The sequence below is a fragment of the Gobio gobio genome (genome assembly GCF_949357685.1).
Source record: "Gobio gobio genome assembly, chromosome: 13".
In the NCBI taxonomy this organism is placed as follows: Eukaryota; Metazoa; Chordata; class Actinopteri; order Cypriniformes; family Gobionidae; genus Gobio; species Gobio gobio.
Genome location: NC_137106.1, coordinates 21,553,030 through 21,568,957, shown reverse-complemented (window position 1 = coordinate 21,568,957; position 15,928 = coordinate 21,553,030). Strand labels below are relative to the sequence as shown.

Genomic DNA, 15,928 nt, shown 5'->3' with positions numbered 1-15,928 from the left:
AACATGACAAGTATTTGACAACATGACAACGCACCCTAAACCGTATATCTAACCGTATAAACCGGAGTCTAAACCGTGCATTGCACATTGAAGCGCGGATTCAGAGAGGACTTAAAAAACGTGAGATAATGACGTTGTCATTGAATTGTTTTAAATTATACAATTTTGTTAAATGCCCGACATAGTTCAAAAGAATTTGGGTCTTCTCAGGTCTATTTGGAAAAAGCACATTTATTTTTAAATTAGCTGAGACCCGAGGCCACTAACAGCGAACCCGACCCGTGTCCGAGGCACTCGTCAAAGTTTTGGACTCGCGTCAGACTTCGAATTTTTGGATCCAAGTGGACCTGTGAAGACCTCTACACTGCATGTCTGGATATGTGCCAGGTTATCATACTTTTGTCTATCATTTGCAGTTTCAGCACTTTAAGCGCCTGGTTAAAGGTGCAGTATGTAATATTGACAGCTAGTGGTCGAAATGGGTACTGCAGTCCAAATTCAAAATATTGGAGAGAGTCGTTTCCCCCGCCCCCTCCTCCTCAAGCTCAACTCTTACGCGGGTTGCCAGCTTGAGGACATACAACAGGAGCGAGCGCAATTGACAATGAAAGCCGAGGAGACTTAAACAAAGTGGGTGAGTTGATTTATCCGCGTTTTAATCTGCTCTCGATAGGTGGATGCTGAGGCATTTTAGGTCGGGTATAATCTGCGATCTTTGACCCAGTTTGTTTGCTGGCTTTCATGGCTGCAATATGCTGTGTTTTCCGCCAACTGGCAACCTGGGGTGTCGAAATACTATTTGGGTAAACTGGCAACTTGCGGTATCGCACAGACCAAAACAAAAACAGACATTCCGACATGTTTCCTAAATATCTGCAAACATATTATGGTATTTTTATGCTTTAGTAGAGTAAAAAATTACATACAGCACCTTTAAACTGGATTGCATTGAAATGCTGCGCACAAAAGTGGCACTCCTTTAGTGAATTCGCCCCATTTTTCTTTACAGCACAAACTAGCATAGTAGAATATGAGGTATGTTAAATGTGCAATGAGTAATACTTCCTCTCCTTTGAGCACCTTGCTTTAGACTCAACTCAATATTGAATAGTGGCAATATTTAAGGCATGTTTCTTTTCTTTAATATATATATTTTTTTTTTACAATTTTAGATATGGAAATCAATATAATACTATTTTTATAGATGTTAAAAATCATGACCATCCCCCAACGCCCTGCTGGATTAGTCTTCGCTTATCCTGCAAAACTATTTGTCGGTTGGTTTGAGACTTTTGGACTCAAATGAAGAACCACACAACTGAAATACCAGTTACTTTGCAGAATTACTGTGAATATGTAAACCTAATATATTAACCTGCCTTGTTACTAGGTTTATATGGTACTGTTAAAAGTTATTTATGGGATAGAAGGGAGTTTTTTCAAATACGTTAGCAGGCTAGCACTCTTACATCGGTGGGTTTTTACTTGAGAGAAGAATGTAAGAACAGGTTTATAATGAATGGCAATAATTTATATATTAAGAATATTTATAAAATTAAGAGCATTAGCCCCTTACATCATTTTCTTCAAAGAGAAAAAAAGGATTTATTAGGGTTGCACTTTTTTATGTTCGAAAATGACTTTACCTTTGCTATACCTTCAAAAATGACTTGTAGGGATGAAATGAATTAAAGCACTTCTTAATCAAGTAATCTATTGTACCCTCTCAGGAGAAAAAAATTACAGGTCTTAATCATTTTAATAGCCTGTGTCTAATCATTTGAGTTGTTTACGTCACACGATTGACATTGCCTCTAATTGAAATAGTAGATATTCCCAGTAACCTTAGTTTTTAGGGATAATGCTGAGTATCCACAGCAAAACTATTTGAACAATGAAGTTTAACACTCAGAAGGGAGATATGAAGATTTTTGTTTTATATTGTAAATACTGACTTTCTTTGAGATGTACAAACATTTTCTACAAAGCATTCGTGCATCTTGCCTACACATATCTGATTGTCTGATTGGGTTTTTGTTTGAGAAATACTGTCCAACACAAATCATAATTTTAATCTTGTTGCAACATTAAATGTTGTGGTTCAATTTCTGTCCTGAAACAATTCAGCTAAACCGATACATTTTGATACCGATAGTTCTATGTTAAAAAAACCTGTCTTGTTGCATCTATGAATTAGTCTTTTTTTTTTCTTTTTTTTTATCGTCTGCCTTCCAGGCAATAGAAAAGTGAAATAAATTTAGATTTGCTTGGTAATATACCAAAGTCAATTTATGGTAACTAGATAATCAATTTTTGTTTTTAATGTCTGTCTAGTTAAGCAAAGTAATATATTTTAAGTAATATATTTTAATAAAAAAGGTCTATATACAAATCATTTTATGAAACGTTCAAGAAACAGGGTATTTACTATATCTTTATATTGGCTGTCCCATTTTGGTATACCTTTGTCTGAAGTGTACAAACTTTTTACACATTTTTTTGTACCAGGGCCCTTGTGATAGTCTTTTGTGTGGCTAGTTTTGCCTGCAATGAATTGATGTTCCCTCACAGTGGATTTATAATTGACTAATAATATCAGTCTAGCTTATTACTGAAAAAAAAAAAATTCCATCAGGTTATCGTGTTTGTATTGTATGAATAATATTTTACTAGTGGTGGTTGGGTTGTGCTGAATGTCTTTGGGTGTTAGATTGTTTTTCAGGTAACTGGCTTTCAATGACTTTTGTCAGCTTTCATTTACATATATATACATATGCAGCATATAAACATTCAAGAGACTCATAGACTATAACTGTGATACCTCCATTTACTGTATATCAGGCCTTAGAACTGATTTGAATCTTTAAAAACGGATATTTGGGTTCTTGGAAATATTTTCATTTGTCAGAGCTGTAAACATGCAGTGTTTAACTGTCATTGTTTATTTGCTTTTTTTATTGCAATGCATGATTTACCACTTCCTCTGTCCCCAACCTTATATGCCTGTGACATTTTACAAAACACTTGGATTTTTAATGAATGAGTCAATGTTTTCCCCTGCGGAACGATGAAATAATACGATTACGACTCTTAGTGCAGGAGGTGTTGGTATTCCAGACCTTAGATTGGCTTCCACAGTGTGTGTTATTTTATGTTTTAAAAGTCAAATATTTTATGTAAAATAAAGGTGAATGTAAAATAGTCATTGTAATCAGCACTTGTAAGCAAAGTGTATTTTATCAAGAAACAATATGAATAAAATGCTATAAAACAAATGAAGTGATGGGGTATTTTTATAGGCTTAATTTTGTTGATTTTCAATATGGCTAGGATTTTATTGCTTTTAGTACATCATTATTTTAAATATAAAGAACACATTTTCATTAAAATGTCATTTTAATTAGCAAATTATTTAAAGGGTTACTTCAGCGATTGGCATTAAAGCAGCACTAGGTAGTTTTTGCTCTCGGGGGTCCCCCTACAGTTGGGAAACAGTATTGTCCTCTACTACTGTCGTAAACTCTGTCAGGGGATGCATCGCATGTGCATTTGTTGACATGACAACCATGATAGCCCTGAACACTGCCGGAGTTCACATGCTGGTGTTCTGCTTGCGTCGCGTGTGAAATGTCTTCATCCCAGGTACAGTGGCATATGTTTCAGCATGTCATATGAATATAATTTCATGGGTTTTATTTTTTTCAAATGCCAAATGATCGCGATGCTCACGTTTACAAGCCAGCGTCATTATAGTAGCCTAGTCTATTGGTTCCCGTTTTACAGAATCTATATGATACTTCAATTCAATGTTTTTGTGGTAGGTAATAATAACCATATATCGTCAATATTATAATATCAAGCTACCATAGATGAATCTGCAAATTTGAAAAATCGATTTGCATTATAGCTTGAGGCAAGACAAATAAACCAATATCACAGACATGTTAGGTATCCTAAAATATGATTTTGTACGTCTCATCATATTTACTTGCAAGAATGTAGCCCCTCCTCCTTCAGCTCACGCCAACGAGCAAACGCTGGCCCAATGTTGATCCTCGTCCTGCCTTTAATCCGATCACTTTCTCGTTTCCTCTTTTTGCTTTCCTCCGACAAAACCTTTGCTTTCTTATTTTTCTGTGCTGCTTCGGCCATGACTATAATAACATTCGGCAAACAAATGATAGTTTTTCTCGCACGTCCGAATTTAAGGAATTGGAGGTGGTGGTGGAAGTGACGTATATGCTGTAAAGCAGTCGAATTTTGTAGTTCTTTTTTTTCTCGGGTTACTACCCGAAACCCGAAGTTTAAAAGTACGATTAAAAACAATACAGACCCCGTCAGGCTATGGCAGACGTGTCATTCAACCTATTGTAAGTCGATGTATCATCACAAGAGGTTTGAAAATATATTATAAAGGTTGAAAAGTTACCTAGTGCTGCTTTAAGCTTTGTATCAGTAGAAACTCTGTTGTATATTCGCATTATCGTAATTCCCCCCCCCCCATGTCCCCCTGAGACAAGAGAATTATGCACTTTATTTCTGGAAAAAACTCCTCCGATGAGACAAATCTCGTCATTTTGCGTTTTAACTCCAAATTTTTTACTCCAACCGTTGCAGTGTGATCGTATAATGCATGTGAATGGGGTCTAATTCTATTAGAGTAAAAAAAACATGCACAGACAACTTTAAATTAAACCCTGCTGCTCGTGACGACAGTTTGATGTCTAAAGACACGAAACGATCGGTTTCTGCGAGAAACCGAATGGTATTTATGCTATTATTTCACCTCATATCAGACGAATGTCATCAGCTCTCCAGACCACCATAACTTCCTGTGAGTAAGGTCAAAATACCAGTGCGATCATAGAAATATATACATAGATTCCTCATTCGACCGATCTGTGCAGGCACTAATGGGGCATCTATGTATATATCTATGACCGCGCAGGTATTTTGACCTTACTCGCAGGAAGTCATGGCGGTCTGGAGAGCTGATGACATTTGTCTAATAATAGGTGAAATAATAGCATAAATACTGCTCCGTTTCTTGCAGAAACCGATCGTTTCGTGTCTTAAGATATCAATGTGTCGTCACGAGCCGCAGGGTTTAATTTGAAGTTTTTTTTTTACTCTAATAGATTTAGACCCCATTCACATGCATTATACGACTATCACACTGCAACGGTTGGAGTTAAAAATCTTCATTTGTGTTCTACTGAAGAAACAAAGACACCTACATCTTGGATGCCTTGGGGGTAAGCAGAAAAACATACAATTTTCGTTTTTGGGTGAACTACCCCTTTAATAACGGAGCGGTACGGAGAAAAGTGAGTGTTTCAACTTTTCAATGAATTCCTTTATAAGTTTAGCTTCCATAGACATGATCTGAAAACGCGCCAGACTGGACATGCGTCGTGAATAACTGCCGCGCTTACCTCAGCTCTGCTCAGCTCTTCGCTCTCCTGATGAATGAAATCTGACTCCTGCTGCGTTTGTGCGGTGACTTTCGTTCGGCTCACTCACACTTTATTGAAAAGACACGTTCAGTTTTTAATTGTATGTCTGTTCTCTAACTGAACAAAATTATTTTATTACTATGAATATCAAAACGACGGAGGAGGCGGTGCCATGGGAGTGGCCTGGTCGAGCAGCGACGTGCATTCTGGGAGTTGTTGTCTTCCATCCACATGAGACAAATATACATTTTATGTTTTTTCTCAGTCTAGAAGGCACCAAATTAAAAAATAATTTCACATTTGTACTACATAAATGACCCAGTTTAAATACACATTCATCTTCCCAGCGCTGAAGTACCCCTTTAAGTGCCATGTACTAAATAGGTAAATTACGGAACATTGGTGCGTGCAATAACAATAATGATCTGCTGTTTATGAAAAGGTGAGCAGGTGTTTCTCTGGATTTTTAGCAATGGAACACTGAATTGACCATCCAGAAGCCTGTGGCCGGTTGCATAAACTGCTTAGAGTAGTCTTAAAAGTTAGTCATCAAAGGCACGGTTCCACAGTTTAGATTAAGCCAAGATTAGGCTTTAGTTCCTTTAGGGCATTTAAACGTGCCTTAGGGAGAAAGAAAGAAAAACCATAGCTGGTGTGCCTCTTGAGACAAAACAATGGCACTGATATATTTTAAGATATGTCAGTGCGAGTTGCTTTCAGTTAAAACAGCTCAACCATGCATTTTAGTACGGGACTAGTTTTAAGCCTTGTCTGTATAATCGGGGGTAAATTTTCTTCTTCAAGACTGATTGAAACTTTTAAAAGGCAGTTACATAAAGGTAGATCAGTCTAATCTGAGTTGAAGTCTGAAACTGACCCCATGCAGAACCCAGCCTATAACATCCGAAATTTCATCAAAATTAAATAAGCTTCACACGCAGATGAAAGAATATGCCATTAATATAGACTATAAATTAGGATTTTAACAATATGCTATTTTAATAGGAAAAATGCTAGAATTGTTTTATGCCTAGTTTAGAGGACTTTTATTCTGTTCTGTTTAGCACTACATCAAGGCCCTATAGTCTATATAAATATCTTTGTGTCCGACGTAGACATAATGAGGATACATACAGTAGCAATATGAACAGCTGCATATTCGAGCAAGCACATTGCACATCATTACATAAAACTAACAGTCGGTTAATGTCTTTGCAATAATCGTGCATATGAAGAGCAACAGTGATGCACCAGTAATGGGAAAGGCAGGAGTGCTCTGCTGTCCTCTGCTGTTGGCTGATGCTCAGAGAAGCGCTCGCGCAGCCTGTACTGCAGTTCCTACAAGACCGAATCAAACGGAACGAACGGTAACCACGGCACAAATGTGACAATGGGGAGGCGCAGCGCTGCCAAATTGCGTATTATGTCGGTGATTGTAAGTCTATATTAAAAAAAAAAAAAAAAGTGAAACGAAAGACAGCTAAGAAGATGATGATGATGATGATGATACGCCAGGAATCGAGTGCGAGACCGTTGATCGCTCTCATCAGATGCTGATGATGGTCGCGCGACCTGCGTGATTTCCTCTCGCTGGTAAGATCATCCGCTAATGATGCTTTCACATTCAGACGCAAATACCAAAGGCGTCCTCGGAATATCCTCTGGATCTAAATGTATGTATGCAACATAGGCTATAGTATTTTATTTATTTAACACGCAATATACATGGAGTTAAATATAATATGGCCGTATGCATTAAGCTTAGACGCTGTCATTTAATCGCACGGGGGTGTATTGCTATTTTGAATATAGGAGTGTTTGTACAATGTGAATTTCCGATGGTTAATGAAAAATCCTCACGTTGAGTCACGTCAAAGCGCGAGTCATTATAGAGGTGCGGTGTAGCCTTTTACTTCTACGCTGGGCCTTATATTCACTCACTCAGCAGTAGTAAGCACTGCTAGATGCGATTAGACTAGCAAAACGAACGGAATGATGTGAAGCCAGAAGTCATGTCAGCAGTGTCTCTAACGGTCAGGAATGACATAATGCTTTCTGGTGGTGTTTTCGAACGAATCAGTGCCTTTGAGCGAATCTTTTAAGTGAACGAATCTTGTTCACTTCCATGCACTGACTCATATTTTTTGGTTCACGGAAGTTTCTCCCATTGCCTTCCTGTCACTGAAGTCACCATGAAATCAAAATGGACGAATGTTCATTATAAATTGTCTATCTGTGCATATTATTATTTATGTTTTTATTCATGTGCCCTCATAATATTTAATCTCTGGTGACGTGTTTACTGGTGTGAGGGCGGGACAACCTGTCACTCATGTGAGAATAGCAAACCGCAATAATCCAATCAATAGACAAAATCAAGTCCTGGCCTAAAGTTGTCTTGTTCAAAAAGCCGTTTCACTCGGATATAGCCTACATCACAAGACTATCGCAACTTCCATTTCATGCCAACTTTAATGATTGAGAGCTAATAGTATTCCAGTATGTCCTGTGAAGAACTGTTAATTACTTAAAGACAATATCCAATAACCACTAGAACAATGTTATGCCTATATATTTTGTTGACTTGTGTACTTACATCATCCCTAATGTTTCCAAAAATGTTTAAATCCAGAGAAATAAGCAATTTTAACAAGGGCACGGATCGTGTCCGTGCGTCACCTATATCAACGACTTCATACCTGCGTTACCCTTGATTTACGGTTTTATTTTGTAGAAACCATGGAAACACAAAAGACGCTTTAATATATTGTGTTTTATTAGACAGTTGAGCGACAGTTTAGATACCTTCATATAAAGAAAACTAACTGTGTTGAGCTATATAACAGTGATTAGTCTTATTGTTTAAATCTCGTTTTTTTTATTTACCGCAACTACCATGTTTTACCATGACTAATATTGATCTAGCTTACCGCAGTGAGCAACAAGTGTCTCATGGTTGCCGCCGAGCGAAGGCATTATAACAACTTGCAACACACTCAAATGTATCTAATATGATAAAACAGCGATACGTTACCCCGTATGACTGGAGGAAGCGGAAGCAGTCATCTGCAGCATAATAAAAGTTCCACTGCTCACTAGCCATGTGCTTGTCTCTCATTAGCAATCGCTCTAGCGGCCTCGTTCCTCTCCAACGTCTTTCAGACACACCCTGATTCATACTACAGTAACGTTAATAAATCTTTAATACATTAGCTCATCCATGAATATGATTTCTGCCCAAGTTCCACCAGATTCTTTTCCACCGGCTATAGAGGTGAAGACAACAACTCCCATGATTCCGCGAAATCACGGCGTGCTACACCGTTGTTTTAAATAAGCGACCTCTAGCGGCAAAAATTACATGTTGTGCCTTTAACAAACTCTTCAGTTTATCTGAACGAGACGCTAGCTCAATTTGGAATAGCTAGGCTACTATACTCCACTTACTATTTTTACCATATACATATATTATAGATAAAGATTGCGTAGAAATAGTAGGCCTAAGTAAATGTGAAAAGAAAAAGCGAGTAAATGTGACATGACGGCTGATGTGACGCTTTATGTTGATGATGTAAGAGCTACAATTACACGAGCAATAATAACGTTGCATATTACTTATAGGTTATACAAACACACACTGGCATCAAGTTGTTCTTTAGTGGCTCTTGTTTCTCTTGTCTCTGCTCATTACTTATATTCACAGCAAATTGTAATCTATAATATAATAGTATTTACAATCAATTTAGTAAGAATTCTTCCTTCATTGTCTCTAATGATGTGTTTTCTTAGACTGCCTGTCACTAAAGTGGCTCCTTAGTGGCTCTTGTTTCATTAGCTCACAGAATGCAGCCTATGCAGACACTATTGTCATACATAATCAGCACTTGCATATAGAAAGAACTCAAATGCCCTTTTGTGAATGGGGGAGTTGGTGGAGTATTTCCCCAGATGTCAACATCAAAATGTTTTTCCTTATGTAGGAGCTTCCTGGTTCCTTTGCATCATCTTCTCTGAGTCCCAGCCAACCTGACAGGTGAGTCATAGTGTTCAGGAGTTTCCAAGGACTAAAGAAATGCATGAGTTTGCTAAAGCTAGTCAGTCACCGTGATTTTGCCAAGACACGTTCCTGAATTTTGTTGATCCTAGAACAACATTCATATCCCAAAATGTTGTGCTAACCACTGATCTATATAGAGAACTGGATTGCTCATGGCATCATAAAAAGTGAAGCCACCGTGCCGCCACATTGGTATCCCTCACATTTTTTTGAATTAATAGGAGATAAGAGAACATTACCTAACGAGTCAGCATTTTTATAGACTCCCTGTGCATTCTTGCAACGTAAACCTTTGAATGGTTATTTGTTTAAAATCGGGAATTTCCCTAGATTATTAAAAGTTACGTTCATCTTTGTTCGTTGCAGTAGTGAATATCAGCTGACGGACGAGACAACTCAACATTTGCATTACAAATTTCAAAATAATTCTTCTGAAATCTGCATACAGATTCATGCTTTGTAAGGGCATGCACATGCAGCTTAATTAATCATGTAGGCTACAGTTATTCACTGTGGTTATGAAATGATTTAGTGTTATAGCTATAATATTGTTTTTAATCTTACAGTAACTGTAAATGATTAGACAGTGTTTTCATTAAATAACAGCATGTATTTCGAAGCAGTAAAGATAACAATTTAAACGTTGCTTAAATTAATAATTAGCTCAACAATACAAATAACACTTAATTCATTTGCAAACTGTCATGCTAGTAAAAAGCGATAGAATATGAGCTGACCGGTGGCTTTTTAATGGTCTTTAAAGACCTCCAAGAGTCAAGATCTCCAAGTGGATGTTGGTCGACAAAAAGACATCAGGAAATAACGCTGACTGCGTTTGGATTTAAAGACATGACATTTTATTTCCAAACATTTGTACTGTCGCACCGAGCAAGATGATGATGCATGGTAAACTTTCGATTTTAATACAATACATACAGTGCAATATCGTGGTAATGTCTATATTTATGTTGCAATATTTATTGTATATTCAAATCCCAGATGGCCGCTCAAACATTTCCGGTGGCTTCACCGCCTGACGACAGTTTAGAATGCAGTGAACAATCCAATCATAATACAGATCAGTGCATGGTGATAATCCTATCCTTACCCCAACCCTACCCATAAGTTATCCCTAAAATCAGAGAGAAATGAAGGGTGAATAACACTGATGTAGAAGCACCTAACCCTGATTGTAAGCCTAAACTTGACTTAAACTGTAAACTTGTCCCTCAAATCTGATTGGTTGATTGGAACGTTGTTCCAGGATCAACAAAGATGTTGGTTGATGATTGTAAACGAAAAAAAGAAACCAGATAAATACACAAAAGACTTGATTAAAACTATTAATTTAATCGCTGTATTTTAATCGCTGTGTTTTTAGCTGTATGGTAATTACAATTTCTTTGTTAACTTGTTTATGAAATACTTTAACATAATGCTATCTTTTGATTTTTGTTGTATTGAGTTATGTGTTCGTAATGAGGCCTTGGTCAAGCTGTGGTATTAAATGGACCTTTTGTGTTGTGTAGAATGATTGAAGAGGGAAGTAAAAGCAGCAAGTCCATGGTGGAGAAGAGACAGCTCTTCATGGAGATGAGTGAGTTGCTTTCAGCGTTAACAACATTTCCTGCACAATGCACCACACACACATACACAGAGGTCTTGTCGAATCCTGTTCACCCTTCACTGCCACAGGGCAATAGATCTAGCGTCAATGGTTGGAAGGCAAAGCTGATTTTGAGAAAACACCAGAACCAGGTTGATAGACTAAGTAGAACTATGCAGTACAGATGCTACATAGTTGCTTTACTGTGTATATTCACAAAGTATGAGTTCTCTCAAAAATACAATTCTTTCATTAAGTCGAACCGCACCAGAGTTTGTTTAAAAGCAGACTGAGAACCATCTTTTCATGGGTCTCAGTCCGCTTGTTCAGTTTGCACCAGGTTTCGGATGGTAGCATTCACACTAGAACATTCACATGAACCACACTATCAGACCAATCGCACCAGAGTTTGTTTAGATTGAACCAAACCTGCCAAGAGTGAACATGCCCTTACTTTCCCTCATTTAGTTCCATAGCTGTCTGACATTTTTCTTCTTCTGTGGAGCACAAAAGGTGGACAAATCAAATGGACCACTTTAAAGAAAGTTTTAAGGTGCAGTCACGTTTACAGTTCCTCTGTTTGTATAGGCAAAATCCAGTTATTTCAATAGGAATCTGTGTGACCAATAATGAATGTTCCTCACACAGATTTTGCTCACTTTCATTGACCAACAAAAAGCTGCTTGGTTTCAAAGTAGTTTCTGTGTCATATATCGACACACTATTGACCACAGACGATGGATTTTTTAAAGTTATATTTTTAATGCGTTATTGGATAGGACAGTGTAGGCATCAGACAGGAAAGTACAGGGTCAGCGAAGGACCTCGAATCGGGAATTGAATGTGGGTCGCCGGAGACGCAGTTGAGCTATATATGTCAGAGAGCTGCCCATGAGGCTATTGGAACAACATGAGGATGAGTAATGTCCGAATTTTAATTTTGGGGCCGAACAAGGGTCTTCTAAAAGTGCTAATACTTATGTATTTATTTTTTCAACAGGGGCACAAAACTTTGACGTTATTCGCCTCTCAACATATAGGACAGCGTGTAAGCTACGATTTGTTCAGAAAAGATGCAACCGTAAGTCCTGTTTACATGCTTTTACTTTAAAATGTTATTTTGTGATGTATGAATTCACTTTGGCTGTATGTGCATTTGTTTTGGTATGGGAAAAACAACAAAATTCTTATTTTCGATCATCTCAGTTGTATACTTTTCCTGTCGTAGTTCACCTGGTGGACGTGTGGAACATGATCGAAGCTTTCCGTGACAATGGGTTGAGCACATTAGACCACAACGCAGAGATTAATGTGTCACGCCTGGAGACCATTTTGTCCTCCATCTTCTACCAGCTCAACAAGCGGCTGCCCACCACCCACCAGATAAATGTGGAGCAGTCCATCGGCCTGCTGCTAAACTTCATCGTGGCCACTTATGACAGGTGTGTTGTTAGTGCGGGAGATTTGTTTTTCTCTCAGGGGGTCCCTTGTGGCAGTATGTCCCTGCAAACCTGACGGACTGTGAGTCATATGAATCGTGACAAGAGGGTGTGTTTGGAAGGCATATGCTCTGTTCCAACACATAGTGAGCTGCCTACGGAGGCAGCATTTTAAGGTATCGTTAACACTCCAACGTGAAGGCTGTTCAAAAAAGACAACAGACAACAACGTTATGTTGCTTACTAAGATGCTGCACCTCATTATGGTATAATTTAAAAGGTCCGGTCACATTTACCATCCTTCAGCACAATATCTTGTTTTTAATTCCCCAGCATGTCATGTGAGGGGCTCTCTGCTATAAATAAAAATAGAATACAAAAATCTAAAATCAATCATTTTATATGGTGCAAGTTAGGCAGTACATTATTATAATGTACTTTATGAAAAGTGGATATTTGGATACTCTTTTTTTCACATGATTACATTTAACAGTGTTATTAAATTATTGTTTTTAATAGTGCTGTCAAATCGATCACATCTAACATAAAAGTTTGTATGCATATATTAATAAATATATGTTCTATTTAATTTTTAGATTAGTGTTAGATGACAGCAAAGGTACTCTCTAAATAATATTGCTAAATAATATATATCAGCTGAAAAATAATATGGTACCATTATATATATATATATATAACAAAATTAAAATAATGTCATTTATTACTCACCCTCATGCCGTTCCACATCCGTAAGACCTCCGTTCATCTTCTGAACACAAATTAAGATATTTTTGTTGAAATCCGAAGGCTCAGTGAGGCCTCCATAGGGAGCAAAGTAATTTACACTCTCAAGATCCATTAATGTACTAAAAACATATTTAAATCAGTCCATGTGAGTACAGTGGTTCAATATTAATACTATAAAGTGACGATAATATTTTTGGTGCGCCAAAAAAAAACGAAATAACGACTTCAATAACGATAACCGATTTCAAAACACTGCACGTGATTTCAGCAGTTTGGTGGTTTGACACGCGATCCGAATCATGATTCAACTCGCTGATTCGATATGGAGGCCTCACTGAGCCATCGGGATTTCAACAAAAATATCTTTATTTGTGTTCCGAAGATGAGGTCTTACAGGTGTGGAACGGCATGAGGGTAAGTAATAAATGACATTATTTTCATTTTTGGGTGAACTAATCCTTTAAATAAGTACTGGTTCAGAAGCAATCTTAATCAGGGTTGACAGCATTACATTTGAAATAAAATGTTACATTTACACCAAGCACAAATAACATCTAATAAAAGTCAAAAACATAGTGACGAACAGTAATATATATATTTTTTTTAAATCACAAAAAAAGATGCTGCTGCACATGGACTCAAATTAATTGGAACTGGTTCATTTACATGAATCATTCAAACGAACCAATTCACTGAAATGAATCAGACTTTCCAACACTACAAATGATCCTGAGGACATTTTAGCTTCCTTATTTGTAAAGCTGTGTGCGCAGTGTGACAAAAAGGGAGATGTAGCTTTTTGTCATGCTACACGCTAAAAGTTGCTAGCAACTAAAAAAAACTACATTATAAACAAAAACAGCTGCTGTTAAGCTACAGAAAATTTAGTTAAGGTTAGAGCATTGGTACTTTCAATTAGGCTACTTACTTCCCAACACTGTACTGAAAAGTACTAATAAGGTGTGGCTGTGGGGTTGTGGGCCTGTTCTCACACTATTAACATGTAGTCAAACATGTTCTGTTTTTCCAAAAGATTGGAAATAAAGAGTACGAAGATTGGTGTAGTCCAAAAAGTGACTGGAATTTAAAGAACCCCTTTGAATTGTTATAACAGAATGTCTTCTGATAATGTGTTGTTTGTGTTTCAGTGAAGGCCATGGGAAACTCACAGTGTTTGCTATGAAGGCAATGCTAGCTACAATGTGTGGCGGTAAAATACTGGACAAATTACGTTGTGAGTATCATGCCTGTTATACAGCTATTCAACAGTAATTTTTCTAGAACACTATGGATATTTTCTGGAGTTCATGTGCTGTACAATGCTAAACTGTTATTGATAGCGTTGAATGTATTTAAGTAGTCAAGTAATCTTCATTTATATAGCGCTTTATACAATACAGATTGTTTCATAGCAGCTTTACAGTTATCACAGGATACTTATGCATTTCGGCTGTTGTTCAGTTGAAGTCTGTTCAGTGTTGATTTAGTTTTGTTGTAAAGATAATCAATTATAAAATTAGTTGATTTAATCTATAAAGCAATTCTGCAAAAAATGGTCATCGTCCAGCTCAGTTCAGTTCTCATTCAACAGCATCAGTACAGTGCAGTCAGATCAATATTATTGTTGAATATCTAGTGTGCCCAACTAAGTAAGCCAGAGGCGACGGTGGCAAGGAACCCAAATTCCATCAGGTGACAGAATGGAGAAAAAAACCTTGGGAGAAACCAGGCTCAGTCGGGGGGACAGTTGTCCTCTGGCCAAAAGTCTGCATCAAAAGTCAGACTTCAGATCAGGATCGGTAGCATTCAAATATTCATCCAGTTCCTTTTGCTTCAAGATCAATTCATCACGCTGATATGGAGGTGAAGCTGGCCATAGGGTCTTTGCCGGAGGACTTGTCTGCTTCTGTGGTCTTTGCTGAGGATCTGTGCCGATGTCGGCGCTGTCATGTCGACGAGGCCTTCACAGGGGATTGTCTTGTAGACACAGTTCAGGGCTGCGTTTTGGTCGTGTCTAGGTGCAGGTCCACCATCTGATCTGGATATGGACCGGATCCAGCTGACTACGGTAACCTCGGGATAAACAGATAGACTAATATTAGCATAGATGGCATCTTCTTACGATGTAACAAGTACATCGGGTGTTATGTGTTCCTGGTTCCGGTTGGCATAATTTATGCAGCCTAAAAATCATTTAGAAATTGATAATATGTCGTGTATGCCAGGGCAAAGAGATGTGTTTTTAGTCTCGATTTAAACTGAACGAGTGTGTCTGCTTCCCGAACAAGGCTAGGAAGACTATTCCAGAGTTTGGGTGCTAAATAAAAAAAAGGATCTACTGCCTGCAGTTGATTTTGATATTATAGCTATTATCAACTGGCCAGAATTTTGATATCACAATAGATGTGAAGGACTATAATGTGTTAAGAGCTCGCTCAAGTACTAAGGAGTTAAACCATTTTTGTGCTTTGCAAATAATTAGCAAGATTGCTAATTATTATAAAAATGGTCATACTTCCTGGTTCTGGTAAGAGCTCAGGCTGCTGCGTTTTGGACCAGCTGGAGTTTGTTTATTAAGCGTGCAAGGCAACCACCCAGTAGAGCATTACAATAATCTAGCCTT

At 37.7% G+C, this 15,928-nt stretch overlaps 1 protein-coding gene across 2 annotated transcripts in view; it reads left to right on the top strand.

Moving 5' to 3' along the window:
• Window positions 1-11,043: 11,043 nt before the first annotated feature.
• dtnbb (dystrobrevin, beta b) overlaps window positions 11,044-15,928 on the top strand; it is a gene marked incomplete at both ends in the record, with an annotated part of 51,803 nt that continues 46,918 nt past the window's right edge. For both annotated transcript variants that reach the window (XM_079833777.1, XM_079833776.1), the window contains 4 exons: window positions 11,044-11,110; window positions 12,120-12,200; window positions 12,348-12,561; window positions 14,454-14,539. In XM_079833777.1, coding sequence (XP_079689903.1) covers window positions 11,044-11,110; window positions 12,120-12,200; window positions 12,348-12,561; window positions 14,454-14,539 — 448 coding nt within the window. The remainder of the gene's footprint in view (window positions 11,111-12,119; window positions 12,201-12,347; window positions 12,562-14,453; window positions 14,540-15,928) is intronic.